A 27,989-nucleotide genomic window follows, 5' to 3' on the forward strand; every position below is an offset into this window, starting at 1 on the left:
TGTTCATAGGATGAGCTGTATTGAAACCTCAAGGAACTAGAATTTTATTTGTATTTGGTTTTGCTGAGTGATTAGTATAAAGTGATGATGGAAGGCAGCATTAAAGGGGATCCAATGAGAGCAGGGGCAGCCTAGACAGATGGGGACATGGAAGAAAGCAGAGACATTTTCACCTGTGTCCTTGGCAATGGGACAGGGCTGTGGTTTCATTCCAGACGTCTGAGACTCAGGGTATAAACTCCAGCTGGAGGTTCCTCCCCACCAGCTGGTTCCCCAGGTCGCTACCCGCCAGCCACAGTGCAAAGTCTACTGGGACCTTGGAGAAGTACTAATTTAACATTTATTGAACACCTGTTACTTTATGGGTACAAAGTCACAAGGGGCATGGTCCTTGGTCCTTGCCCCTTGGAGGACTCAATCTAGTTGGGGAGACAAAGATCACAGTACAGGGATCAGTGCTGCCACAGAAGCAGGTCCAGAGGGTGTGGGACCTTGGCCCAGTGGTGGCATCAGGCAGCTTCCTGGAGGAAGGACACCTAAGCAGGGCCATGGTGTTTTCCAGGGTGGGAGGATGCCTGGCGGGCAAAGGGCACAGCCCAGTGCAGTGGCTCCGAGGCTCTCCGTGCTGCCCCTCTGCAGGGCTTACCCTTCCGCACAGAGCAGCCTAACTCGAGTCCTCTTGTTTTCAACAAGTGCCGTCTCTCCAGCTGGACTCTAAGTTCCTCAAGGCCACGGAGACGGTACACATTCACATATGAGAGTGGAAAAGGCAGAATTTGAGTAGCACCAAGGAGAGTCTCTCAGCCCAGAACTCCCTGTCCCAAACACCACCTGTCACCATGTTTGCATGCCACCCGGGTCCCTCCCTCCTTTGGGTCTGACAGCCACGATTGTGGAGCTGCCTGTGGAAGTATAAGGCCCCCCCTGGGTGGAGCCCTGCTGGGAATAGGGGGCCAAGGACTGGGAACTAGAGAGGGAGGAAGGAGAAGCGGAAAGGCAGGGATGGGGTGAGCCAAGGTACATGTGGACCTTTGCAACATTCTTGCCACAACTTTCCTTGTATCCTCCACTTTTGTAACCTCAAAACACACAAGTAGTAAAAGTTTTTGAGTAGACATACCAAGAGGGTAGAAGGAGTGTTTTTGAGGTAGGAATGTAAGGCAATGTAATGGAAAGAGAGCTGGCGTCAGGAGACCCAGTGCGAGTCCTGCTGTGTGGCCCTGAGTAGAGCCAGTGCTCTCTCTGGGCCTCCACTTCTCCAGTTGTCCAGGGTGGAGCCTGGATTAGATGCTCTGCAGGGGCTCTTGCAGCTTCAGCCTCTGTAGTCTCTAGTTTGGACAGCAAGGTGAGAGGAAAGCCTGCCGCTGTGGCTGAGCCCGGGGTGTGTTGGACGTGTGTCAGCTGAAGCCAGATCTGTGGACTCATGCAAAGTAGCCCCAGAGGAAGACATTGATGGCCAGCAGGAGGATGGCGTTGACGTTGCAGACGCTTCTCCAGAGCGGCTCCTCCTCGGTGCTGGTCAGCTTCTGCTCCTGCGCGGCCGTCTCCGCTGGGCTCCGGGCTTGCTCTGGGGCCCCGGAGAGCCCACAGAACCAGCCCCAGAGCAGCTTTCCCCAGGACCTGCGGGGATCTGAGGAAGGAAAGAAGAAGCAAGGCAAGGTTGGAGAAAAGAGAGTGACGAGAGAGCAGGGGAGGGAGAGAGTGGTGAGAAATGGAAGAAAGAGATGAGGCCACAGAAAGAGGGGGTGGGGCGGAGTCATCCCCTTAGCCCTTTCTGCCCGCCCCAGACTGGGTCCTGAGTCAGGGCTCTAGACTGGGCTCTGACCCTGGCCACAGCATCCAAACAGCCACCGAGCAGAAGCACCTCAAAGCTGCAGGGGAGGTGGCATGTTCAGGAGTGAGGATAACGGTTCAGCCCACTTCAGAGCACACGCCCCGTGTGAGGACGGAGGGGAGAGTTAACTTACCAAGGAAGGAGGGAGCAGTTGAAGGAGACAGAGGCTGCACCGCCACGGGAAGGGCACCCGGCCCGAAGCCAGGGACCTGTTCCTGGGCCAGCGCTGCCATCACCAGACTGAGGCCATGTGCCATCAGTCTCTCAACTCCTCTGAGCTGCAGGTTCTTTCTCCCCCAAATAGGTCAATGGCATATGCCCTGTTCTTCTCCAGAGCGTTTTGAGCATCAAATGAGAGCATAGATTTTGACAGCACTTTTAAGAGTTACCAGTGCTGGAGCAGCAGGCAGAGGTCCTGGTGAGCATAACGTTCTAGATGTGCGGCAGACTGCCAGTGCAGACACGGGCTCCCCGGCGCCGAGAGAGGCGCTAAGGTCAGCACTATTCATTAAAAACTAAGTTTTAAAGAAGTAATAAAGAAAACAGATATTTTTAAAGTATTTTTTTTGGATTAGCAGACAGCATCTTAAAGCAAAATGTATATAAAAAACCTTTCATTGAGGTTGAATAGACACTCTGGAAATTCATTCTTATCTTTTTGGCTTTGGAACTTGGTAAGTCCAATGTGACTACAGAGTGTCAGAGACGTGAAGACCCCAGGTTACCATCTAGTCATGGTCTCTCATTGGACAGAGGAGGACAGAGGCTCACAGAAAAGAAGGGACTTGGGTAAGGTTGCATAGCCACAGAGCTGCACGAAGAGCAATGGTAGAAATTCAGCATTTTGACTGTAGACCAGACTCCATCATTTTACACGTTGGTCCCAGTACTCTCTTCTGATTCACTTAAATAGTTATTGGTGAGCAAGGACTCAGTGAATTTAAATCCATCTACAACCTGGGATGAATACACTTCTTTCTGATCCATTCTGTTGCCCTTCAATTTTTTTTACTTTTTTGGAGGGGACTTCGAATTATACTGCCACTTTGCTTTCTAACCTGGGGACAACACAGATGAGCTTCCTCTGCCTGTGGCCCTTCCAGGGATGGATGCTTCTTCCCCATTCCCAATGTTTCCATTAGCAGGGAGGGGGCTGTGGCACACCCTAGCATTTGCCTCCCTGCTCTCTCACTCCTGGTGGTTGGGGAAGGACTTCTCTCATTAAACTTCTTGGCTGACTCAGTGCTTCCTTTGTCCCTCTTGGGAGCAAGCCACCCACAGGGAGCAAGCATTGCCCTGCTTCTCCAGGGACAGGCTCTGCCCCCTGGCATGGGGTTAAGCCAGGGAGGGCTGTCAGTGACCATGTCAGTCTGCCTGGTCCTGGGGTTCCACTGTGAGAGAGCACGAGCTGTGCCCTCTCTCCTTTCCTCTGGGCGCTGCCCTCATAGCTTCATCCCTTCCTCTTCATCCCTTCCTCCTCTTCATCCCTTCCTCCTCTTCATCCCTTCCTCCTCTTCATCCCTCCTCCTCTTCATCCCTCCTCCTCTTCATCCCTTCCTCCTCTTCATCCCTTCCTCCTCTTCATCCCTCCTCCTCTTCATCCCTCCTCCTCTTCATCCCTCCTCCTCTTCGTCCCTCCTCCTCGTCCCTCCTCCTCTTCATCCCTCTCCTCTTCATCCCTTCCTGCTCTTCATCCCTTCCTCCTCTTCATCCCTTCCTGTTCTTCATCCCTTCCTCCTCTTCATCCCCTCTCATCCTCCTCCTCTTCATCCCTTCCTCCTCTTCATCCCTCCTCCTCTTCATCCCTTCCTCCTCTTCATCCCTCCTCCTCTTCATCCCTTCCTCCTCTTCATCCCTTCCTCCTCTTCATCCCTCCTCCTCTTCATCCCTCCTCCTCTTCATCCCTTCCTCCTCTTCATCCCTCCTCCTCTTCATCCCTTCCTCCTCTTCATCCCTCCTCCTCTTCATCCCTCCTCCTCTTCATCCCTCCTCCTCTTCATCCCTCCTCCTCTTCATCCCTCCTCCTCTTCATCCCTTCCTCCTCTTCATCCCTCCTCCTCTTCATCCCTCCTCCTCTTCATCCCTCCTCCTCTTCATCCCTCCTCCTCTTCATCCCTTCCTCCTCTTCATCCCTCCTCCTCTTCATCCCTCCTCCTCTTCATCCCTCCTCCTCTTCATCCCTCCTCCTCTTCATCCCTCCTCCTCTTCATCCCTTCCTCTTCTTCATCCCTTCCTCTTTCCTCTCTCTTGGTCGCTATCTCATCTACAGAGAGCCATGCTCTCAGACTGCTTCTACCACGCCATGAGGCTCATAGAGGCCAGGACCTAGTCTTGGGAGGATGGTGGTAGAAGCAGTTTTGAGACTCCAATGTCTGGTGCCTGGACCACAAAGTTTGAAAAAGAGACAAAGAATTGCTGCAAAACAAAATACATCTCAACTAATGGGGACAGCTGATTAGACGAGGGAGGGCGACTTTGGGCTTTGGTGGTGCTTTCTGACAGGACCCTACCTGGGTTTCCACCTTGGAAGTTCGTAAAGGATTACCTTCTCCATTACGGATAGCTTTTTAGAGTGACCACTGGCTTTTACCTGCTGCAGCTTGGGCAGGAAGCTTTGAGTCTTAGATATTGGTGGGCTTCTGGAGCTGATGATGTCACTAACTGTAGGCAAGTGGGTGTTTCTCTAGAGTCAGGGCCTTAGCAAAGGTGAAGGGCCTCAGGAAAGGTGGGAGGCTTCTCAGGCCTCAGGGGGAGCATGGGGCCCCTGGAACCTGGCAAGGGCGTGGGAGCCAAGGGGCACAGTGCGGCCAGCCGTGCGGGTCTAGCAAGTGGTGCTTTGATAACCTTATCTATGCTCTTAACTTGCTGTCATTATTGACGGTTTGTCACATCAGAGGCTGTGAATGGAACTAAGACACTTTTTGATGCTTGCTGGAGCTCTGCCCAATCCAGGGGGAGAGGGCAGCTGCCCAAGGCACCCCAGCTCTCCCTGGGCTCTGGGGCTCCCTCTACCAGAGGCAGGCAGTAACTTTCGGACTTATGTTTCATTACAGTTCTACTCACAAGGGCAAGAGAATTGATTTGGGGGCTTAACTTGAAAACTGACTTAACTTTCTGACTTTAATTTTTCCTTGGGAATTTAATACTTTGGGAAATCTCGATGATGTTGTCCTTATATCAGAATATCTTAACGTTGTTATGTAATCATACTACAAGGTTATAGCTGCGTTACATCTGAAACAGCCACATTATACCTTATACCAGTTTTCAACTTTAGATACTGTGTGGCCTTGGAGTGAATTTAATTAATGTCCTGTTCTAACACTTTTAAGAACCTCCAAGAGGCAAAATTTATATGGCCCATCAGCAGCCAAGCAGGATCCCCATAGGAATGATGATTGGTCTGGAGGAACTTCATGAAGATAGGCAGAACCGTGTGGACGCATGGCTACTCTCATCCCATGAGGGATAGCCATGCTTCTGTGTGACTGTAGCCAGAACTGTTCAGGCTAATGGGGAAAAATGTTAAATAAATAAATAAAGTGGTGGTGAGGGGGGCTGTTTCTTTGCCATGCCTGATGTTTCCTTCCATGAGACGGAACTCAATTAGTGTAACACCATTTGATTCTCTGCCCTTCGCTTCACTGAGCCCAGGGGAGGTGAAGGGATTTCCCTGTTGGTAGATTTGGGGATGATAGAGGGCAGCTTGGCTCGGTCCCTTCCCCCTCCTTCTTGGCAGTGCAGTGCTCACAGGGTCCCTGTGATAGATGCCTCTGTCTGCTGCTGGGGTTTGGTATTAGGAAGTGCACCTCCTCATGATAGAAAACAAATCTTTCCACTACATTTTATCAGGAACGAGGGCAATATATTGGCTCCCATCTACCTTACTCATTTGTCTTACTTCTCAAATAGTTTAATAGACATATGGGAAAGGAGGAGGGAACATATTTTTTGGCATCCCCAGTGACCCCCTAATGAGGTCTTTGGGGACTGTGACACGATGTCTGTCCCCACTGCTCCCCTATGCTGCACCCCCAGCGTGCCCTCAGCCTACCTCCAGGCTGCTCGCAGTCCTGGCTGGAGTCCTCTGCCCCTCCGCCTGCTGCAGGGCACTCCCCGGATGGCACCTCTGATGCCTCTGGTGTGCCCTCATGGGACTCCTTCTCCAGCCCAGAGTGGGGGCAGTTCCGTGTCCACCATGTCAGGCGAGCGAGCTGGAGGGAAAGAGAACACTGCTGGACTCAGTTACCTTCGGAGGGAAGTCCTGCTGTAACAAGGGGGCCCACTTCATGGGAGGCCGCCAGAGCAGTGAGGAGCGCAGGGCTGGGAGTCAGGGGCCTGACTCAGCCTGACTGCCCCTTCCTTCGAAAACCTGCAGTTGCTGAGCACTCGCTCCACGCCGGGCTTGTAGCCGGTGCTGAGAACACACCAAGTCCAGGCAGGCACCACCCCTGAGCCCAGGAGCTCAAAGCCAGACAGGGAGGCAGGCGCCCAGTGACAAAAGGCTTCCAAGGTCACTGAGGAGTAGCTACTCAAAAAAACTAGTAGGCAGTGGAGAGTCACTGCAGACTTTAGGCAAAGGGAATAGAAGATAAATTCTGGGATTTAGAAAGGTCTCTCAGGAGTGAACTGATGGGTTCCAGCCTGAAGGCTGTTACAAAAACGCAGCAAGAAATCAAGAGGGCCTGAGGGGATAGGCAGGAGCGTCTTAAGGAATGTTAAGGAGTGAGATCTACAGGCCGAGGTGACTGAATGAGCCTGGTGAGGGAGAGGGAAGCAGCTAACCTGCTCTCAGGTTCCTGCTGTGAACTTCGAGTGGGCAGTGGTGCCCCTCGCAGAGACAGGGTGGGCAGGAGGAGTGGGTTTGGGTGATAGTGGAAGTGACAGCGAACGGCAGGGGCGGCTCATGCACACACGCAAATATGATGATGAGCTTGACGAGTCTGTAGGACCTCTGAGTGGAGACGTCCAGGCGAGGAGGAACGAACCTTGTGTCCCCTGCACAGCCCAGGTGGCCTTCGCTCTTCCACCTTTTTGGAAACTCAGCAGAGAAGAACACGGCACGTTCTCTGGCTGATGTCAGTTGCACCCAACCATCGCTGCCCGAGTCTGGACTGCCTCCTTTCCAGCAAAGCTCTTTTTCTGGCCAGGCAGCAGTTTGTTACGTCTTGAGCCAGGTGCCCCTGGCTTGCCCCTAACTTCCTACAAATACATACAGAGTGTGGGGTGAGGGCCCCTCTCCTGGGACACTTTCCACTGGGCTTCCGGCTGTTTCCCTCTACGGGATTATGAGAGCCTGGCCTGCTGCTGTGCTTGTAAATATCACTCAATAAACTTTATAATTCCAATGTGTGTCCTTATCAGTGTCTCTTTATGTCACCAGGAGGCAGCTGGGTTTTGAGTTTGAATCTTGGGAGAGGGGTTTTGGCTGCAGATAGAAAGTTGAGTGTCTTTATGCAGAGGGTGTTTGAATTCATGGGCGTGGATAAGACAGCTCAGGGACTCTGGGGTGAGAAGGCTTGTAGGCCATAGGTAGGTCCCTGAGGAACAATGATCTTTAAGGATCAGGAAGAAAAGCCCAAGAAGAAGGCAGAAGAATGATCAGAAGGGTAGGAAAAAAAATGCCAGAGGGAAACACATCATGGAAGTGAAGAGAAGAGAGGTCTTCAGAATGCAGGAAGTGGTCAGTGGGGTCTGGTTCTCCTCAGAATGCACTTAAAATAAAGATGGGCAAGTGAGCATTCATTTTTAGTGACAAGGTTATTGGGGATCTTGGTGAGAGCGATTTCAGTAGGAAGGTGGGGACAGCAGCCAGACCGCAGAGCGTTGAGATGTAGACAAGAGCTGAGAAGCGCAGACCAGTCTGCTGTTGAGGGGCAGGGAAAGAGGCAGCTGAACTAGAGAACAGGACCCAGGGAGAGGATTTTTAACGGGGAAACACTTCAGTGTGGGAATGAGACAGCAGACAGTGGAGAGGAAGCTGAAGATTCAAGCAGTGGGAGGAGGTCGTTTCTGGAGTCACCCACTGGAGAAGTCGGCTTCCCTTGGCTCATCTGTGACTGTCCTGCTTGTTTGTAGGAATTCGCGACACCAAGGGGATAAAGTTGTTTTGACAACTCTAAAGCACCGTACAGGTAAGGGGTGCTGTTAATGATTTCCACCCAGTGTTTCAGGGGCCAGCTTCTGGCACTGGCTCTGTTATGGGCTGACTTGTGTTCCCCTCAAATTCCCCCAGTACTTCAGTGTGTGACTGACCTTGGAGATGGGGTCTTTGGAGGGGTAGCTAAGTTAAGTGAGGTCATTCGAGTGGCTCTAACCTAAGATGACTGGTGTCATAAGAAGAGGAGATTCGGACACAGACAGGTGTGGGGGAAGACCACGTGAAGATAAAGACGTAGAAGATTTCAGCTTCAAGCCATGGAGAGGCCTCAGAGGAAATCACCCTGCCAACAGCCTGGTCTCAGACTGCCAGCCTCCAGAACTGTGAGTAGGTACATTTCTGCTGTTTAAGCCACACGGGCTGTGGTCCTTTCTTATGGCAGCCTGAGCCACTGCCCTGCTGCTCTAAAGAAAGAAGATTTCAAAGGCTGGGCCTCGGTGCCGAGGGCAGGCGAATCCGTCAGCATGGCAGAGCGAGGACCTCCGATTGACCTCTTACTCCGGCAGACTCTCTTTTCTCATTTACATGCTGCTTGACCAGTCAACAAATCCCTACTCATTCTTCAAGGTCCAACTCAAAGTGACCTTGTCAGGGAACCCTCCCCGGCCCCCAGGGGTGACTGACTGCCTCGCCTTCTGTATCCAGCCCCTTCCTTTGAGCTTGGTCCTTCTGCACTCTCTCTCCCCATAGAGTAACTCTTTGCATTGGTGTCTGTGTCCTCCCCCCACTCGGCCCCTCTCCAGTGTGGACAGTCGCTGGCAGGGACCATTCGTCTTTGTAACCCCAGCATAGTGCCTGGCATGGAGTGGGTGCTCGCTGAGTCATTTTCCAATTGAATGATTCCTTTTCACTTGGGAATTAATAACCCAAAAAGCTTCTCCTCCCCGGGACTTCTGTATGGCAACAGGGAACCATGACCCCATGGAGCAAAACTCGGTGGTGGAATTCCAGGCACGGGGCTGGGGGAGCATCTTGAGGGGCCTCAGGACGAGCATCCACTTGCCTTTTCCTCAGGGATGGGGGCTGTGCAGAGGCTGACGGTGACGATGACGACGGCAGTGAGCCCGCAGAGGAGGATCGCAAAGTACAGGTAGTGCAAGTCCTTCAGCACGGCCGGCCTGCGGTCCACCTCCCCGCAGGCTGGGGCTGGGTACACGAACTCCAGGATCATGCGCAGAAGCCCCACTGCCAGGCCAAACAGCAGGCCCCAGAAGGCCCCCTGCGGAGAGAGCAGAGGTGGGCAGGGCTGAGATCCAGGGGGGAGACCCCGGGAAGGAAGCCCTGGTCTGTTACAATGTTTGCAAGTCCACCTTGGTGGGTTCCCCGCAAATGCTGGGGCTTTGTCTCAACCTAAAGGCAGACAGAGAGGGTAGTGGAAGGAGCACAGGCTCCAGACTCAGACAGACTGGGATTTGGACCCTGGCTCCATTCCAGAACGGCTGAAGCACTGACTCGACCTCCCTGGCCCGGAGTTTTCTCATGTGCAGTTAAGAGAAATTAGTGAGTCCTAATATTTGACTAGAATGTAACATGCTTTTGTAATAAACAGGGAATACCAAGATCCCCTTCCCAATTTCCTGTCATGATAAATTGGAAATCAGAATTGATATCTCTCTTTTGTTGCTTCTATGTTTTCATATCTTTTGCCCTTTTTTTTTAACAAAAGAAAGTTCTGACACCTCCCATATCCTCTTTATAGCATTGTTTGACCCTAACCTATACCTGTGCCTCATATGTAAGAGTCAGATGACTTGTATTTTCAAAAATGAAATGTTGACCCCAATTTCAAAAATTCTGGAATGAGCAGAGGCATCCAGAATTAACTGAGGCCTGCTGTACGCCATGGTCATCAGCAGGGAGATGTGAACAGGAGACATCAGTAGACATCTGGGCAGGTACTCCACTGGGGGAGGGTTCCTGTGATCTCCTTTGTGGCGACCTTGAGCTCTCATGTGGCTCTGGTGGAGTCACACCCCTGACCTCCCTTACCTCCCCGAGGCACGGCCAGCAGGTGTGGGCTGTCTTTCCTAGGCTGCCCTGGGGAGTAACCAAGGTCACCATCCCCGGACCTCTAGCTCCTCCCAGGCTCTGTCAGGTCTCAGCAGTTCCATGAATGAGGCCTGTGCGGACGCCTGTGTAAGTTCACACTTTGCTCCATCATCGTCATTGCTGTCATTCTTCCTACATAGAGAGCCTTAGAGTCAGAGACAGAGCAGACCCTTGAGATCCTCCAGTCTGTCTTGAGCTTTCACACACACTGCTCCCCATGTCTGGAACACTCTTCCCTTTTCCTTTAATCCTTCACTTCATCCAGGAAGATTTCCCTGACCCACTCCTGGGCATCCCATGGGCTCGGTACCCCCACTCTTTACTCTCATGGCAGCCATTATCCTGTAGTATTATTGCTCCCTTAATCTTCTTTCCTCCCTGCTGGCCCAGTGATGGCAGGCCTACACGAATGTTGTAAACCACTGCATCCCTGGAGCCTCCATAATAGGACTGATAAATGTTTGTTGAGTCAATGACTGAATCTAGACCCGACGCTATGGATGGGGAGATGGAAGCTAGAGGGGGCAGTAGGTGTGCCCAAGGTCACAGAGAGAGACCAGGTCACAGACAGACCCGCACCCCTGCCCCTCTGGTGTCCTGGGAGAGATGGGTATGCTGCTGTACTCACAGGCTCTGTGACCCTCTTGCAGAAGATGGCCAGCAGGAAGAGGGCGGTGATGGGCGGGGCCAGGTAACTGGTGACAGACTGGATGTAGTCGAAGAGCTGCCCGCTGTTGGAGCTCTGGATGATGGGGATCCAGAGGATGCTGATGATGACCAGGAACACCACAAACACTCTGCAGGAGGGCACAGGGAACAAGAGGAGTGCCTGAGGTGGCAGGTGTGGGGCGGGGCAGAGGTGATGCTCAGAAACCAGGAAGGGAGAGGGAGGGGAATGCATGGGCACTGAACCAGAGAATGTTAGAAAGCCAGAATCTCAAATGCTCAGATTCCAGAAATTCAGACTCTTAAAATCCCAGAATGTCAGAATGCCAGAATCCAAGAAACCAGGAGTTTTGACTTGGATGCCTTTGAGTCACGCGGCCCACCTGCTCTTCAGGAAGGAACCATCCCTTTCACCCCACCACCCACCTCAGGAAACAGCCTCTGGCCTCTGCTTGGGATGCCTTGCCTTCTCTTTTGCATGCAGACCTTGTGCACGACAGCCCCCTTCTGGACGGCTCCAGCCTCCAGAGCTTCGTTCTCCAGGCTCCTCCAGCTCTGCTCCTCTCTCTGGCATTTACACTGGCATTTAGCTCAGAGCAGGGACTCTACCTTCTCCTTCTGACTCCCCTCCACTGATCCTGGCTCAGGGCCAAGTCCTCAAAGTGCACGTTCTATATGATTTTGCAGGTGTGTAAACAAGTGGATGAAACATATTCTTGGATGTGTTGGATGCAATAATGCAGATGGCCAGGAGATGGCACCCAAACTCCACCGACGGATGAAATAAGTGGCAGTAAAACCAGGTGCTCTGACTGCCGGTCAAGGGCCCAGATGCAGGGAAGGAGGAGAGGGGAGAGGGGCTCTGCCTACAAGGCGGGGTGCTCTGGAAGGATGGGGAGCACACCTGCCCACCACCATCAGCTCCTGCTCTGTTGCCTTCCTGCGGAAGCGCTGCCACACGTCGATGGTGAACAGGGTGCTGCTGCTGTTGAAGACAGAGGTGAGTGAGCTCATGAGGGCGGCCATGATCACAGCGACCATCAGGCCCCGCAGACCTGGGGAGACACAAGTTTGCGGGGTCAGCTGACCCAGTAATGCCGGCTCTACCAGCAACCATGGAGGCTGCAGCGTTCAGCAGAGTCAGGAGTGGAGGGGAGAGGAGGCGATGGGGAAGGCATTGGATGGGGTTCCCATCCCACATGGATAAGGAATCCAGGAGAACCAGAGGCCCAGTTCTGGCCACTCTCTGCCTCTGCCTTGCTCTGTGGCCTTGGGTGAGTCATCTGCCCTCCCCGAGCCTCAGTTTCCCCATCTACACCGTTCAGGGGTGTGAGCCAAGGTGATCTTTAAGGTTCTCTGCAGCTTTGATGTCTCAGTCTGCATTTCAAAGTTTGTAGATACTGGTTAGTGAGTCCCTGGTGGGTAGGAGGGTGATGGTTAATAATTGAATGTTTCCAGTGGGTTTTGTACCTTTTTGTCGACACTGGCGTGCCAGGCCGAAGCCTTGGCCTTGGAGGCAGAAGCCCTGGATTTGTTTCCTTGTTCTGCAAGTAACTAGCTACGTCATCTTTGACCTAGTTCCCTCCTTTCTGGGCCTATTTTTTCCCTGTCACAAGGGAGGGACCCCACTAATATCTGAAGTCTGTGACTCTAACCACCAAGTGTCTTGAAACAGACTGCTCCCCCTGGGGAGACGACTCCCTGCCCACCTCGGTCCTCTTTCCCGCAGATCCAAATATTCCACCCCTCCTGGATGTCTCCCTGGGAGACTCAAGGGGTCGCAAACCTGGCCAGCATCTTCCTCCGGGCTCTCTGTTTCTTCTTTCTGTTAATAACATCTTTCTAGTCTCCAACCAGACACCTCCGAGTTACCCCAGACCCCGTCCTCTGCTGCCCTCCCGCCCTCCTCCCTCCAGCAGCCCCTCTGGCTGCTCTGTTGTAGCTGGGCCTCCTGCTGTCTCCCCTGTTTCTTTGATTCATTTCTTGTTCTGCTGGAGGGAGGGAATGAGTTAACCCATCCACTTCCCTCCATAGACCTCCCTTCCTCCTATATCTCCGATCTCAATGTCACCACAAACCCAAGACCTGGGAGCCCTCTTTGGATTCCTCTGTCTTTCTGGTCCCTCAGATGCAATCAGTCATCAAGTCCTGCCAAGTTGACCTCACCAATATCTTTTAAACCCTTCTGTCCCTCTCTAAAGCCACTGACCTGCTCCAAGCCATCCTCACCTCTCATGTGGACCACCACGAGCCCCTCGTTAATCATCTCCCTGCCTCCCCCGAAGCGGAACTTCCCTGCAGAGTGGTCCTGTTAAAGCACAAATCCCATCGTGCACACTGGCCTGAACCCCCTTGCCCTGAGTAAAGGCTATGCCCACAACGAGGTGTGGCCACAGCCTCCTCTCCATGGAGCATGTCTTCATTCCCCTGCACATGAGCCCGCACGGGCTACTTACAGGGCAGACTTCACGGTCCCTCTCAGTGCTGGGCCTTTGCACATGCAGCCCCTCCTCCCTGGAATGACACTTCCCACGCCCTCTGCCTTTGTCTGTCTAAGATTCTCCTCGGGACTCAGCTCCATTTCCTCTCCTCTGGGAAGTGTTACCCAACATTTCACCAAAGTGGGCCAGTGGCTTCCCTAGGGCTCTCTCAGCCCCATGTGTCCCCACTCTGGTCACATTGTGTTGTGCCCTCTACCTGGGTACCCTGGAGACTACATGGAGCCTGAGAGCAGGGGCCTGCCTTTTATCCCTGCGTCTCAAAAGCCAGGGCACAGGGAAGTGCCTTGCAGACACTTGTGAAGTGTGCATGTGTATGTGTGTATTGGGGGAGGGGATATTCGGAGGTGGATGTTTTTATTTCCTCTTCCTGTCCATGTCCATCCTTAATGCAATCCCTCCTGGGCAGTGAGGATTGGAGGAGGCTGGGAGGCAGGAATGAAGCATGGTGTGGGGGAGGTGCGACTCACCAACGGGCATGAGACCCATGACCAGCTTGGGGTAGGCGATGTTGGAACATCCCACTGGGACCCCGCAGACTCTTTGGCAGACATCAGGGTCCACACAGCCCACTTCATCTGCAGAAGAAGCGACAGCAGTTAGAGCCCACAAAGCCTAACATACTCACTATGTGTTCTTAGTACAAACAGTGTGCGACCCCGCTCTAGTCCAACATCACCCGGGAGGGAGGCGAGCCTTACCTGGGTACAGGGCCCGGCTGATCATGCCGGGCATGATGATGAAGAACATGGGCAGGATCTTCAGGTAGCCCCCCAGCACGGAGCCTCCCTTGGCATGGGACAGACTCTTGGCGGAGAGAGACCTCTGCACAATGACCTGAAAAGGCAGCAGTGGAGGTGTGCCACTAGGCCAGGCCAGGCTCAGCTCAGCCACAGGTGAGCCCTGACATGGTCACTGACTGTGCCCCTACGACGGTCCCAGAACAAGTCCCAACCCTCTGTGCATCCAGATGCCCAGTTTTCTCTCACGGAGCCACCCCAGTTCACATGGGGTGGGCTAAGCCTAGCTGGGGCCTCACCTGGTCCGTGCACCAGCACCAGGTGGCCAGCACCGTGAGCCCGAAAATGAGGCCTGGCCAAGGGATGTCCCCGCTCACAGGGTCCCGGAGCATGTGGAAGGCATCGGGCCGGGGGAGGTGACAGGTGGTGTTGGGGACTGTGGCATTAGGGATGGCCTGCATGTACCGCTGCTCCAGGCCTGGGTACCAGCCCACCTCCTGAAAGCCTGTGGGAAGAGGCCACAGTGAGTCAAACAGCCCTGAGACCCCGCTGGGCCTGTCACATGACGCATCCCCCCTGCCCCCACTTCCTAGTCCTGTGTGGGGCCCCTCGGCTTGGAACAGGTATGGGACTTCGGAATGAGGGAGGGATGTGAGGCTCAGGCTCAAGACCCCTGATTTGGAGGAGAGAGAATCCTGCTCTTTGGGAGCCCCAACCTGGAGGGGGGACATGGCTCTGTGCTCTGGAAAGTTCTGATCAAACCATGGTGGTGACAGCCAAAGACAGATCAGCAAGGAATTTAGGGCTGAGGGTGGCGGGTATTCACGTTGCTTCCTTACCCAGAAACATGAGGACCAGGGCTCCCCCCACCATGATCACCGTCTGTAGAGCGTCTGTGTAGATCACGGCCGTGAGGCCTCCTGGGGACCCAAGGAGAGGGCTCAGTAGTCAGCACCAACAGGGCCTTCCTCCTTGGGTGCCCGCCCTGTGCTGTGCCACCAGGGAGACCAGAGAAGACACGGGGCCCCCTTGGTAGGCGGACTCTGGCCCCTGCCTTTGCCCACACTGCATGCTCCGCTCTGTTCCACCCAGCAGGGTGGATGCTGGTCACTGTCACAGGCGCTCAGGTCTAGCTCTTTCCATCCCTGACAGCCTCTGACTGTCATGCCACAGCTCTTTGCTGTCGTTCTGTAATAAATACCCCAAGTCTCTTCCTTTGCTGTGCTGTTAGCTGCAGCAGGAGTATTCCCTCTCTCCCCACCCAGCGTCCGTTGAAATCCCCCATCTTTCCAGGCCGACGTGGCCATGAGGAAGTCTGGCCTGAGCCAGTGTCCCAGGGGCCCAGGCCTGTGCGAGGAGCTCTGGAGGAGACAGGAGAAGGCGGTTTTGTGGCTTTTGTCTGGAGCGGCCCACAGCGACTCTAGTCCAGGTGATAGTCCACTAATCGCCACCCTGCTCCCTGTTTCCGTTGGTCTTGGTCAGTATCTCTGAGTGTCTCTCCTTCCCTGTCTCTCTCTGGCTGGCACTTTCCTCCTGGCTCTGCCCTTTCTGCCTCCTCTTTTCTCTGTTACACTGTGGCTTGCAGCATTTTCCTCTGATCCTACGTCTCTGTCTGCCTCTCTCTCCCTTCCTGTTTCTTCCTCGCTCTCTCAGGTTCCATTTCTCTCTGTCCTCTCTCTGGACATCTCTCTCCCCCAGTCCTTCCCTCTGTGTCTCTCCCAGTCAGACGCTTCCCTCTCCACCTCTCCCTCTTTCTCAGTCTCTGTTCCAGACACCTGCGCCCTGACGTGACCTTCCCTCGGCCCTACCTGTGATGGTGTAGACGGCCGTCACCACCAGCAGGATCACCGTGGAGAGGTAAAGGTTCCAACCCAAGGCCATCTGGATGAAGATGGCTCCAGAGAAGATGTCAGTCTGCAAAGAGCCAGGACCCAGAAGTCCAGGTCACCCAAGCCCCTCCATGTGGCCACCAGGGTATGTCAGCTTCCTGCTCAGCAACACTGGGTACTGTCAGCCCTCAACACATGATGAGGATGAGCCTTAAGTGTCATGCTGAGGAGGATGGGCTCGCAGACACGGAGGAGCCATGGAGATTTTAAAGCAGATGAGGACCATATCGAACTTTGAAGCTGAGACAATGTCATCTGGTCCATTGACAGGGTAGTCTGGGGCCATGAGGGAGAGGTAAAAGAATGAAGGGGAAAACTGAGGAAGCGAACAGAGAGCTGGGGTCAGAGAAGAGGCCATTTGGGAGGAGAGTAGGAGCCAGAGGGCCCCTCAGTGCTCCCTGACAGAGCAGAGGGCCACTCAGCGGCCAGACGGGCCCATGGCTGACCTGATGGGGCAGGAGCCCCAGCACAAAGAACCACGGGTTCTGGATACTCCACGTGTTGGGGATTATTGGAAAACTTAGGGTGCATCCTTTGCCTAAGCTGAGTTAGGCTTGTTTTCAAGCACTGGTGGAAAGAGGTTGTACAGTTTTTTCCCACCCTAGACCTGACAACTGAATGATTGAGGTCCCTTCAGAGCATGCTTGTTGATACCATTCCACAATTGTTTTATGAACCCATTAAAGGGGCTACAACGTGGCAAAGTGGCAGGAGACCTGGACTGGGCCACTGGACACAAGCTCTAGTGCCAGTCCCAGAGCTAGCCCTCCATGTGGACGTGTGCAAATCATTTGACCTACATTTGTTTTCTGAGTTTAGGTCAGTAGAGGAAGAATAAAGACCTTTCTAACTGTAACATTCTAGGCAATTAATGCACAGTGCTGAATGAAGAATCAATAAATAGAAAGATAAATGAATGAATGCACTCTAGATTATGAGTTCTTGGAATGGAGGGACCGTGACTTACTCAGCAAACATTTATTATTCATCTCTGATTACCCGACTGCTGAGGGGAAGCAGGTGATGAAGTTTGTGGATTCATCCTTCCTTTCTCCTATCCTTCCTTCTGTCTGTCTATCTATCCATCTATCCATCTGTCCATCCATCCATCTATCCATCCATCCATCCATCTAGCCATCCATCTATCCATCCATCTCTGATCCAGCAAAAAGCCATGCCCTATACTCAGCATTTTCTGAGAGACAGGATGGCCACACTAAAGTGGGTACTCACTGAAATCTTAGTGAAGATGTAGAGGATGAGAGACAAGACAGACATGTACACCTGGATCCTCTGGCCCCCAAATCGCTTCTTCAGGTACTGCGGCATTGTGACCACACCGGCTGCGATGTACACAGGGACGAAGATCCAGCCGAGGGCCAGAAGCAGCCAGGTTGCCTGCGAGAGTGGGGAAAAGAAGGTATCCCTGTCCTAGATGCAACGGAGGTGTGGTCCCCTACCCAGGGGTGGCACTGTGCAGAGGAGAGCCCTGAACGGGGAGATAAGGGATGAGGGAATCTGATCTCGGTCCTGCACGACCTCTGATGAGTCCCTCTGCCTCCTCCAGGCCTTGGTTTCCTCATCTGTCAAATGGTTTCTCAATTCACCATGCAGCCTCCCCAAAGCACCTCTGAGGTTCCTTTTAGCACTAAAGCCAGGAATGGGGTGGGGTGGGGTGGATTGAGACCCCCGTTATCCCTGAGAAGCCTCCAGGCCAGCTTCCTTACGTTCCACTCGAAGCCACCCACAGCAAGGCCTCCGGCAGCCCCTGTCCCAGCCAGGCCGATGAACAAGCCGCTGCCCACGTTGCTGGACATCAGAGAGGCTCCAATCTGCAAGGCACAAGTGGGGTCAAGTGTCAGGGGTCAGTTTTCATCTGAATCAGTCTGGAGGCAGGACCATGAGCTTCAGGAGCCCGGAAGGAGGCAGAGAGAACAGGACCAACTCAGGGAATTTGAGATCAGAGGGAGGAGAGGAAGTGGGGGGAGCAAAGAGGAGAAGGGGCAGAACTGACACTTATTGGGTACCTACTGTACGCCAGGTACTTGCTAGGCATTTTATACGCAACAATACACTGAATCTCCACAAATATTTGGAGGGAGGGTATTAATCTTTCCAGTTTACAGAAGAAGGAATTAATGTTAGAAGACATGAAGTCGCTGGCTCAGGGCCACCCAGTGAGTGAGTGGCAAAGTGGGAAAGAAGGGAAGCCGCGGGAAGTAAGGCTCATGTAGGGAGGATAAAGTTCTGCACTGGGCCTTCGATATACAGGCCTCTGGAGAGAAGGAAGCTGAAGGGGAGGTGGGGAGGTCCGCACAAGAGGGACTGGGGGAGGCCCTCTGCCACCCCGGTTCCTGCAGGCTCCCTGGCAGGCCAGGCAGAGGGAGGAGCCCAGGGCGGAGCACAGGCTGGGCAGCCTCCATCTGAGTTGAGTTAATTTTTCTCCAGGAGGCCAGCCAACTACTCCAAGGCAATAGGAGCAATAGTAGCTACAAGGACGACAATCATGGCCGTTAATACTTACCCAGCATTGCCAGAGCCCAGGGACTGTCCCAAATATACTAACTCACTTAGTCCTCACCACAACCCTGGGAGCTGGGTCCTAGTACCATGCCTGTTTTACTGAGGAGGGAACTGAAGCACAGATGAATGACTTGCCCAAATTCCAGAGCTAATGATGACAGAATGGGGATTTGCAGCCTGGCTGGCTGGCTCCAGGAGACACTCCATGATTGCTGCCGTGCACCTAATAAGCACTCGCTAGTGTTATCCTTTACTATTAGATGGGATCCTTAATTGGGAGGGGAGGGGGGCCAAGAGAGGGGCTCTGGAGCCTGGGGGGAGGCGAGACCTTGGGGAAAGGGCTGGGGGTCGGAGGTGAAGAGCTATGCTCCAGTCTTTCTCCCTGTGTCACTTTCATAAAATCACTTCCTCTCTCAAAGCCTCAGATTCTCCGCCTAGAATATGTGGGGCTCACCTGCTCCCACTTCCTGTTCTGGAGGAGCCGGGCAACGGAAAGCAAGGAGAAACAAAGTACTGAGACGGTCAGAGAAGAGGCGGCCACGCATCCTGAAGGCACAGAGATGACGCCAGCCTGACATGCTCGTCACTGAGGCCTTTGGCCCCCGCCGTCCCCTAACCCCACTTATGCCTGCACACACATACTCCCTCAGGTGGTCTTGGGGATGCTTCTGGGCTGGACTGGACCACCTAGTCAGAGCAGAGAGGAAGCAGAGGAAGGAGAAGGCTCCCCTAGGCTCCCCGGAGCGTAGAGTGCCTCAGCCGCACCAGCCCAGGCTCCCAGCTCATCACAGGGTCATGCAGGCTTCTCTGGACCTGGAACACTGCCGTTCCTTCTGCTCTGCCTTCCCAGCCACACACTCTCCTTGGGCAGGGCCCAGGGAGGGGAAGGAGGCACGTCTCAGGACTGGCCGAGTAGGGAAGGGCACAAAGTTATTGGACTTCGTCGCAGACACCCAGACACACCAGCTCCAGTATGGCAGATGCGACGGAGCTCCCCTACCCAGAGCTGGGTCTGCTCCTGGCCTCCGGGGATGCCTGCTCTCAGGGAAGAGCTCAGCTCACAGCCCTGTCCACCTCGGGAGAGACACCAAACCCTCCTTCCCACGGGATGCACGGCTCCACACCCACCCATCTTTGGGGCACCCTCCTCCCGAAATGAGGCCTCGGCTTTTCCTCACACCTGCAGAGACAGACCACTGCTCTCCACTGGACTGAAGGAGCAGCCAGGCCTGCCTAAGTCACTCTCCTGAATGGACCCGAGGAGATGTGCTCTGTCCTGCTTCTTGTCCCTCCTGCTGACTTGTCTCCAGGGCTGTGATTTAGGGAGGGGGCCACCAGCTCAGCAGAACAGATTCCAGGGGGCTTGCTTTCTTTGTTGAGAGGGTGGCTGGCAGCACCAGTGACCCTGTCACTGTCCCTGTGAGCTGCCAGGCCCTCAGCCCCCCACATCCCTGAGGAATCTATCATGCTGAGAGCACAAGAGCTCCCTGTCCCCATCTCGTCCTGTCCCAGAAACCCAAGCCTTCCAGGGAGCTCTGGGGGCCCCTGGGTTTCCTCCACTAGTGAGTCTGTCACCAGGGGCAGGCAGGGAAGGCGGTGAGAAGTAAGATGGCGTGTGAAGGTGGTTGGTGGTGTGTGTGCAAGTGTGTGAGTGCATGCATGCACGGGCCATGTGTGTGAGTTGTGCCTGCCCAAGCGTGTGTACAGCAGCAGCTACCGCAGGAGCCGACAACTCCACTGTTAGTTTTTGAGGCAGGGCTTACGTCCCTCCATCCTGTTTCAGGAAGGGGAAGTTGGTTTTGAGGACCAGGAGGAATGTGTAGGGTGGTGCGATGGCCACCAAGGCCTCAGGATCGGGGCTGAGGTTGTTGGGGACTTCACCTCTGTGATCACCCACATGTGACTGCTCTTCAGGACTAAGCTGATGTGTCACTTTCCCAGGAAAATCTTTGCTGATCCCACTTCCACCATCTGGATCTCAGGGGCTTCCCACAAATGCCCACAAGCCCCCGTGCTGCCCTCCAGCTCAGCAGGGATCATGTTGTTTATGAGTCCGTCTGCCCAGCTCAACTCTGATCTTCTCCAGGACAGGAACATCCTAAATTTTCTCGGTAGGTCCGGTGTCCACCCTGGTGCCCACACTTAGGAGGTGCCCAGTGGATGCTTGCCCAAGGCGTGCGTGTGTTCACAAGATCTCTCAGGTCATGGGTGCATTTGGACTGGAGAGAAGGGGCCCAGAGCCAGGAAACCCCCCGGGGGCTGTTGCCTTGGTCCATGCAGGAGATGAGACGGGACTTGGATGCTGAGAGGCGGGGAAGGAGGACGGTCAACTCACTGGCCACCAGCTCATGGATCTCCCTGCCAGGAAATAGCCGCCAATGGTCCCTCGGCTCGCACGGTAGGACGACTGGAAAAGAAGTGACCAGAGGTGAGGATTTCCTGAGCATCCCCTAACCTCTGCCCTCCACCCCAGGTTCCCTGCCCCTCGGCACAGGCGCTGCGGGATGCAGAGGGCCTGAACTGAGGCAGACGGTTTCACCATCTTTAAGCTATGTGTCTCTGGGGGCGTCAGCTCCTCTCTGCACTTCCCTGCTCGTCTCCCAGGGCTGGTGTTCAGAGGAAAGGAGCTCACAATGGTGAGAAGCCACTGTGCATGGCCCAGTGCTGTGCAAGCGTATGAGATGATTGTCGTTTGTCCCCTCATCCCTCCCTCCATCCACACTGTTTCAGGAAATGAATTGGTACCTCAGACTCAGGTGACAGCAGTGAGTCCCCTCTGCCCAGTGGGACTCCCACCCTGGAGGCTGGAGGACAGAAAGTGCGGCAGCTCTGAGGGTGGGACTTGGGGCCCTGGGCCCTGGGCAGAGGTTTTGGGGTTTCTCCTGCCCTGGGCCTGACACCACTTGGGCCCTCCAGGAGCCCGGAACAAGCCCCTATCCCGCACCAATAGTGGTCAGCAGCCTGTGTGGGGACTTGCTCTGAGGGCGAAAGGAGAGTGGAGAGTGAGAGCACTTTCTCTGGGGACTCAGGGCGAGGGCAGGGCCTGGGCAGGGAGCAGAAACTTGAAGCAACAGGTCTCTGGCTGGGTCTGGAGACAGGAGAAATGCCTGAAGGAGAGAAGGAGAAGGGAGATTTAAAGATGCTTCTCTTCCCCAAGAGAAAGTAGTTAATTAGTCACAGGGAGAGATCAGTGTGTGTGGGGATCAGTGTGTGAAGGGATCAGAGTGTGCCTGGATCAGGGTATGTGGGAATCAGTGTGTGTGTGGATCAGCATGCGTGGGGATCAGTGTGCATGGGGATCAGTGTGTGGGGGTCAGTGTGTGCGTGGATCAGTGTGCAGGGGTCATTGTGTGGAGATCAGTGTGCGTGGGGATCAGTGTGTGCGGGGATCAGCATGTGTGGGGCCAGGTGCTTGTTAAGCCTTTGTTTTGACTCTCTGGTGTTGCCTCTGGTCCTCGGGGACACCAGATGAGCAGAAAGAATTCGTGTTACAGATGAGGAAACTGAGGCCCAGAGATGGGGAGCAAGTTGTCCAAGTCGCGGGAGGAGTTGGGCTCTTCATGGCCCCCGCCTCCGGGAGCCAGTGATCATCTGCCAGTTTCTTGCTCACACCAGCCCTGGGAGGCAGGGACTGTTCACTCCACTTTACAGATGAGGAAACTGAGGCCCAGAGAGGGTTCCCGACTAGCTGGGCTCACATCACTGCTTGCTTCATAGTGGAGTCTAGAGGCACTGGCGTTCCTCAAGTGCCGCAGTGACAACAGTGGCCGTTTATTGCTGCCGGCTGTGTGCCAGGCACTAAGCCAGATGCAAAGTGCATCCTGTTGCCAAATGTCATGACCACTCTACAGCGTAGTCCTTCCTGTTCTCATTGTCCAGGTGAGAAAACTGAGGCTCGAGAGGCTTCGTATGTTCCTGGGGCCATGCGGACCTCACTGCTGGAGTCGAGATCTGAACTCAGGGCTCCCTGACCTCAAAGCCCCACCCCTTCCACAGTGCCAAGGCCTGGGGAATGACAGAGAACGAAGGATCCACCTGGCTCCCTCCCTGGGAGCACACGAGCCCAGATCCTTCAGAAAGCACAGCGCCTTGCCCAGACACTCCCTGGTGGAGGGTGGGGTAGCCAGGAGTCAAGCTTCTGCAGAGCTGGGCTTTTGGCATGGGGAAGAGGGCAGCCAGTGCTGGGTGGGGCTGAAGGCAGCTGATGCTTGAAGACAGGGAGTCAGGAGATGAGAAAGGGGCTCAGGCCCGGCCTGCCTCTAGCTCACTGTGTGATAGCAGGCAAGTTGCATCCCTCTCTGGGCCTCGGTCTGCCCAGCTATGAGAGGAGGGGTTGCAGAGGAAAATTCCCTTCCACCTCAGCCCTTGTGTTTCCCTGATGCACCTTCCTCCTGCCCATCCCTCCTCCAGCTCCCCGACCAGACCAGTGACCCCCAGAGGTGAAAGCCTGCCTCTGCCGCCCCTGCCAGGCCCTCACCTCTGAGCATACTCACCCAGAGCCCCACAGCGATGACAAAGACAAAGTAGACAACCAGGACCCCGATGTCGTAGGCGTGAAGGCTGACTCCAGAACCCAGCGCTGTCTCCGTCCTGACCCCATTTCCCGAAGCTCCCGGTCCCATTGCTGCTGGCTCTGTGCTCGTCTGTTAGTCAGTCGCCACCAGGCTGGACTTTGAGGTGCTCCTGGCTCCGTTCCCTTCCTTTAATGATTAAACAGCCCGAGTGCCATTAGCTGCTGAGAAAGCTCGAGCCCCACAGGCACGGAAAGTCCCGGTCCCCGTATCCCCCCAACTGCCACCCCCATCCTCTGCAGGACTCACTCCCTTCGCCTGGTCCACTACACACACACACGCACACTCACACACACGCAAACACATACACGCATGCACACACATATACACATGCACACAAATGCAAAGGCACACACAGCCTCATCTGGAGAGGAGCAAGAAGAGGAGGAGGAGGAGGAGAGGAGCAGCATCTTAGAGTCCTGGAGCTGGGAGGGGCTTCAGAAGTCAAAGTGTTCAAGCTCTTGCTTGTGCAGAGGGGAAACTGAGGCCAGGAAGGTATGGGCAACACAGGAAGTAAAGGTGGAGCTGGGCCTGGAGTCCAGGTCCCTTAGAGTCAGGTCCCTGCGATTTCCTTACTCCTAGTGGGAGGGAGACTGGGGGGTGGGGCAGCGCGGGGAGAGTCTCCCACTACCCTTGCAAAGCATCCGCCACGTCACATGCTCCTACCTCCAGTTCACCCAGGGCTCATTCCCCTTTTTTACAGCATAGGAAACCGAGACCTGGGAGGAGGCATGGTTTTCTCCAAGCCACAGAGCAGGGCCAGAATTCACATCCTCTGGCTACACGCTTCTGCTCTGTGCTGTGACAAATGGACGCTCCTGTAAAGGATGCAGAGTGCCCTGGGTCCAGGCAAGAGCATCTGCCCCAGGACCAGGCAGCCTGCTTTCTAGTCCCAGCTGCTCGTCTCACTGAACTGCAGAGTGACCGTGGGCGGGATGCTAAGTGACTCTGAGCCTGGGTGCCCTCATTGCTGTGGCCTGTGTCTGGCCCCCACACCATGTCACTGAGGTTGGGATGAGTCGGGATGTGCTCCTGGGACCCTCTGCAAACTATGAGTGACTGTATGCTCTTGGGGTCAACACAGAGAAACAGACACTGACCACCATCCGGCCAAGGGGCCCAAACGCCAGGCCTACAGACGCGTCCACTCTCACCGTCCTTCTGAAGTGGCTGAAGCTGGGACATTTCAGTCTTGCGAGTATCTGCTCTCCATCCCACTGCACTCACAGGCCGGGGCCCAGGCTGGAGCAGCAGGCAAGCGGGCCCTGCTCACTGCCCCGTCCCCAGCATCCTATGAGGATCCCAGGCCTGGGTGTGGGAGCCAGGCCCTCTTCCCTCCCCTTTTGGGGAAAGGGAAGTGAAATTTGGCCCTGGGCCTCCTCTCCTCTGGCCCCCTGGTACCCTGGCCCAGAACATCAGGCACAGGCTGTGCTGAGCCTGAGGAGGGGGCATGGTGCTAGGAGGAAGGCCAGGGTAGCCCCCAGCTGGGTCAGTGCCCATTAGCGTTAGAGGCTGGAAGGGCAGAGATGTAGCCCACTGTCCTCACAGAGGAAGGGCCCTTCCCACTCATATTTAAAGGTGAGTGAGAGCTTCTCAGGTCACCAAGAGGGGCAAGGGAAGTGAGACTGGCATCGGCAACATCAGGAAAATGGGAAGGACCAGGCGCCTGAGATGACAGGCCCCTCATTCTCCTGGGGGAGCTGCGTGGAGGTGCGGCAGTGAGGCTAGGAGAGAGGGAAAGGTCTGAGCTCAGGCCGCAGTGGGTACCACGGCAAGGGCCCTGGCCCAACCACTCTTCCAGAGAAGGGAGGCTGAGTGTAGTGGGAGACAACCTGGCCTTGCACTTCCTCCTGCCCCCACCTGCAGAGCCCACAGGCCCTGACCCACCCCATCCTCACAACTGCCCAGGCTGAGCCAACCCCTGCAGCTTGCCTAACCCTAAGCCAGCAGGTTTGGGCTCACCTCAGCCACTCCTCCCTGCGTCTGATACCCATCTGTTAGCCAACCAGGCAAGTTAGCAATCCAGAGCACAGAGAGGGCCAGGAAGGGAGCAAAAGAGGCTTTGAAACAGCCAGAACAGATATGGTAAAGCCTGTGCCCACTGACGTCTCAGGGAGCCCTGAGCCCCCTACTCAGATCCTGTCTATTTCTGCTTTAGTATTTGTGCTCCAGCTCCCAACAAATTAGAGACAACAACTGAGCAGTGGGAGCGAGGCTGCCGGAGGCGGGCAGGGCTGTGCAGGGCACGGGGAGGCATGGCTGCTGATGCCAGTGGCACGCGAGACGTCGTTAAATCCAGAAAAGCAGAAAGGACGACACAAAGGACAGCCCAAATTGGGGTGAACAGACCTATAAAACAGGGTTCATCCACTCCCTCCAAGCTCATCCTTGGACAGCAGCTGAGGATTCAAATGCGTTTTGATGATGGAGTCACTGAGGGAAGATTGCAGTGTGACCATGGCAGATTTTCTCTGGAGAAGGCATGGATTACAAAATCCTGGCAGGAAGAGTGTCATTCAAAATGGTGGCACGTTTTGGGCAGGTGTTTGGCATTCAAGGATGAGGCCTCATTTATCCAGGAAATCTTCTCAGAGATCCCCCGAGACTGAGGCTGTAGCCGTGTTTTCACTCTCTCAGGAGGCGAGCACCGCTGGTGCCCCTGGCTCTGCGAGGCCCTGAGACACCAGCATGTGGACAATGGCTCCCAGCCCAGCGGGAGGACACATGGCCACCCAGCACGGGCGCCTCCTGCACAAAGCAGGTCAACATCCATCCACCCCTCTCCTTCAGCGAGGAGTTCAGTGGAAGGAGCAACAAAGTCCAGCTGGGGAGCTTGGGCAGGGTTTCTGAGGAAGGGAGGTGGTTCGAGTCAGTCTTAAAAAAATACAGAAGTGTAATAGGCCAATAAAATGGAAGTTTCTATTGAGGTATCAAGATACCATATGCATAAAAATTGGAAAATGAGGGGCAGATCTGCAAAGGAAATACTAAGAGCTGGATTGCTGATTCTAAGGGCTCTAGGAGGTGGATATAAAAGGATTTTGTGAGTGTTTCTTTGGACAAATCCCTGTTGTGTTTTCCCAGCAGGAAGGGGAGAGGGCGTGGAGCTTCCTGCCCCCTCCCCCAGGTAGTTTTGGGTAGAGGGGCTTTGACAGGGGAACCTGGAAGGCTTGGTAAGCGTCCCCCTCAGTTGGGGTCATGGGGAGGGGTCTGCCTCGGCCTGAAGTGTGTAGACGGTGGGAGCCCGTGGCTGACTCTCTGCTCAGCCGTGGGAGTGGATGGGAGCTGCTGGCTTGGGGCTGGCCTGCACCCTGGGGTTGGGCAAAGAATGTATGGATGTTTTGTGTGTGTGTGGACTAGACGTGAGAACGTTTTTAATAGACTGCGTTGGAGTGAGGGGGTGGGCAGGGGCAGAGGCAGACAGGTACTCCAGGCAGAGGGAACAGGAGGAACAGAGAGGCGTGTAAGCAGGTGGAATGCATTCAGGGAATGGCTTGTGGGGGCGGAGGGCAGGGTGGGGGCCAGCTGGAGCCTAGAGTCTGGAGGGAGCATGGGGGAGGGAGCGTGAGAAGTGGGCGGAGAAACTGGCATTTTAGAAAACCCCTCTTGGGACCGGCCTGGGGCTGGGTGAGACTGAGGAAGCCAGCACAGCAGTTCAGGCCGAGACAGGCACCTAGCTGGAAGGATGGGGAGGAGAGGGTCCTGCAGACCTTTGCGGCTTCCTCCACACTGGGGTCCCTGCCCGGAACATGGTGCCAGGGTCCAGACCCTCAATGTCAAGTGCCCCGACCCCTTGGTGGTCCTTCCCCTCAGCTCCCAGTACCTGCAAGCGCTCATCCCGTTGCAGAGCCAGAGTGAGAAGTAGCCTCAGGTTTGTTCCGGTCCCAAAGGGACTGACATTGTAACCAGGGTAGGGATGGAGGGAAGCCTTCAGCCAGGGAAGGAAACACTAACGGTGACATCTTGAGCCTGGGACATGGAGCGCTGAGGACACAGAACAGCCCTTGGGCCCTGGAGTCTAGGAGTCCACGCTGTGGAGTTGGAATTGTCCCCGTGGAAGGAAATCCCGTCTCACGCTGCCCGCAGCCGGTGTGTTCCTCTGTCTCCTTCTCGCCCTCCCAGCCCCAGGGAGAAGCCAGGCAGGTTCCTTGCTCCTCTGCTCAGCTCACCCTGGCTGCTCACAAGTCCTTCCTGAGAAACCACTCCTGGCCAGCCTTTCTGCTGGGAGCTCCTCTTCCAGGGCACGATGGGTCAGGGCTGTCCCATTGTGCAACTCCAGGGGGGGCACCATTCCCCAAGAATACAACGTAGTGGTGCCCCTGGCCATGTGGCCGTGTTCTCTGCACGGGGGAGAGAGGTAACAGGGCCTGGTCCTGCAGGAGGAGCTCTCCTGGAGGAGAAAACCACATTGTCTGGGCAGGTGGGGGAGGCACTCTCTTCTTCACAGGCCCTCCCTACCCGGCCACCAAAAGGCCAAGGCATCTGGAGTGCTCCCAGATCCAGACCACACAGTGGGTAGGACGGAGGCCCCATGGGGACAGGCTGGATGCTTAATTCCAAGAGGAAAGGATACCTATATAGGCGGGTAAGACTGAGAGAGATGGTAACAGAGACCCAGGAGTGGAGAAAGAGAGCAAAGAAGAAGAAAAGAGTCACACACTCCAGTCACTGAACACTCACCCCTGCCAGAGCCGGCTGACCCCTCCCTGCACAACCCAGACAAAACCTCCTGGGCCCAGGGTCTCAGCCTCAGGCTTCGGGCAGCAGCTTGCCGTCTGTGTGGCACAGGCCGGGCCTCTGACAGCTCAGCTCAGGGCTGTGCCTGAGACCTGGCTCCTTCCCAGGGTGGAGGCAGGTGGGAGGCTCTGAAACCCCACTCCAGCCCACTGGGCTTGGATTCTGAGGGACAGCGCCTGCCCGTGCTGCCAGATGTTGTCCGGGGCATAGAGCTGTCATTCTGGCTCAGGGTTCTCCAGGCCCCCAGGGTCAGATGGGAAGACCCCAGCGCGGAGTTCGCTGCTGTGGCAGCCCTTGTGCCCACGCGCCTGGGAAAACAGGT

The 27,989-nt window shown here is 55.1% G+C and overlaps 1 protein-coding gene across 1 annotated transcript; it reads right to left on the bottom strand.

Moving 5' to 3' along the window:
* SLC5A9 (solute carrier family 5 member 9) lies at positions 1-27,971 on the bottom strand. The gene is made up of 15 exons (XM_008541730.2): positions 27,611-27,971; positions 22,853-23,059; positions 20,695-20,766; positions 17,564-17,668; positions 17,070-17,234; positions 15,756-15,861; positions 14,787-14,867; positions 14,247-14,452; positions 13,909-14,044; positions 13,678-13,785; positions 11,614-11,764; positions 10,672-10,840; positions 8,998-9,213; positions 5,889-6,048; positions 1-1,630 (listed from the first exon to the last, which is right to left on the bottom strand). The coding sequence occupies exons 2-15, from the start codon at positions 22,979-22,981 to the stop codon at positions 1,422-1,424; spliced, it is 2,013 nt and encodes a 670-aa protein (XP_008539952.2). The 5' UTR covers positions 22,982-23,059; positions 27,611-27,971; the 3' UTR covers positions 1-1,421.
* Between the last annotated feature and the right edge of the window lie 18 nt (positions 27,972-27,989).

The sequence above is a fragment of the Equus przewalskii genome, chromosome 2, assembly GCF_037783145.1.
Source record: "Equus przewalskii isolate Varuska chromosome 2, EquPr2, whole genome shotgun sequence".
Lineage (NCBI taxonomy): Eukaryota > Metazoa > Chordata > Mammalia > Perissodactyla > Equidae > Equus > Equus przewalskii.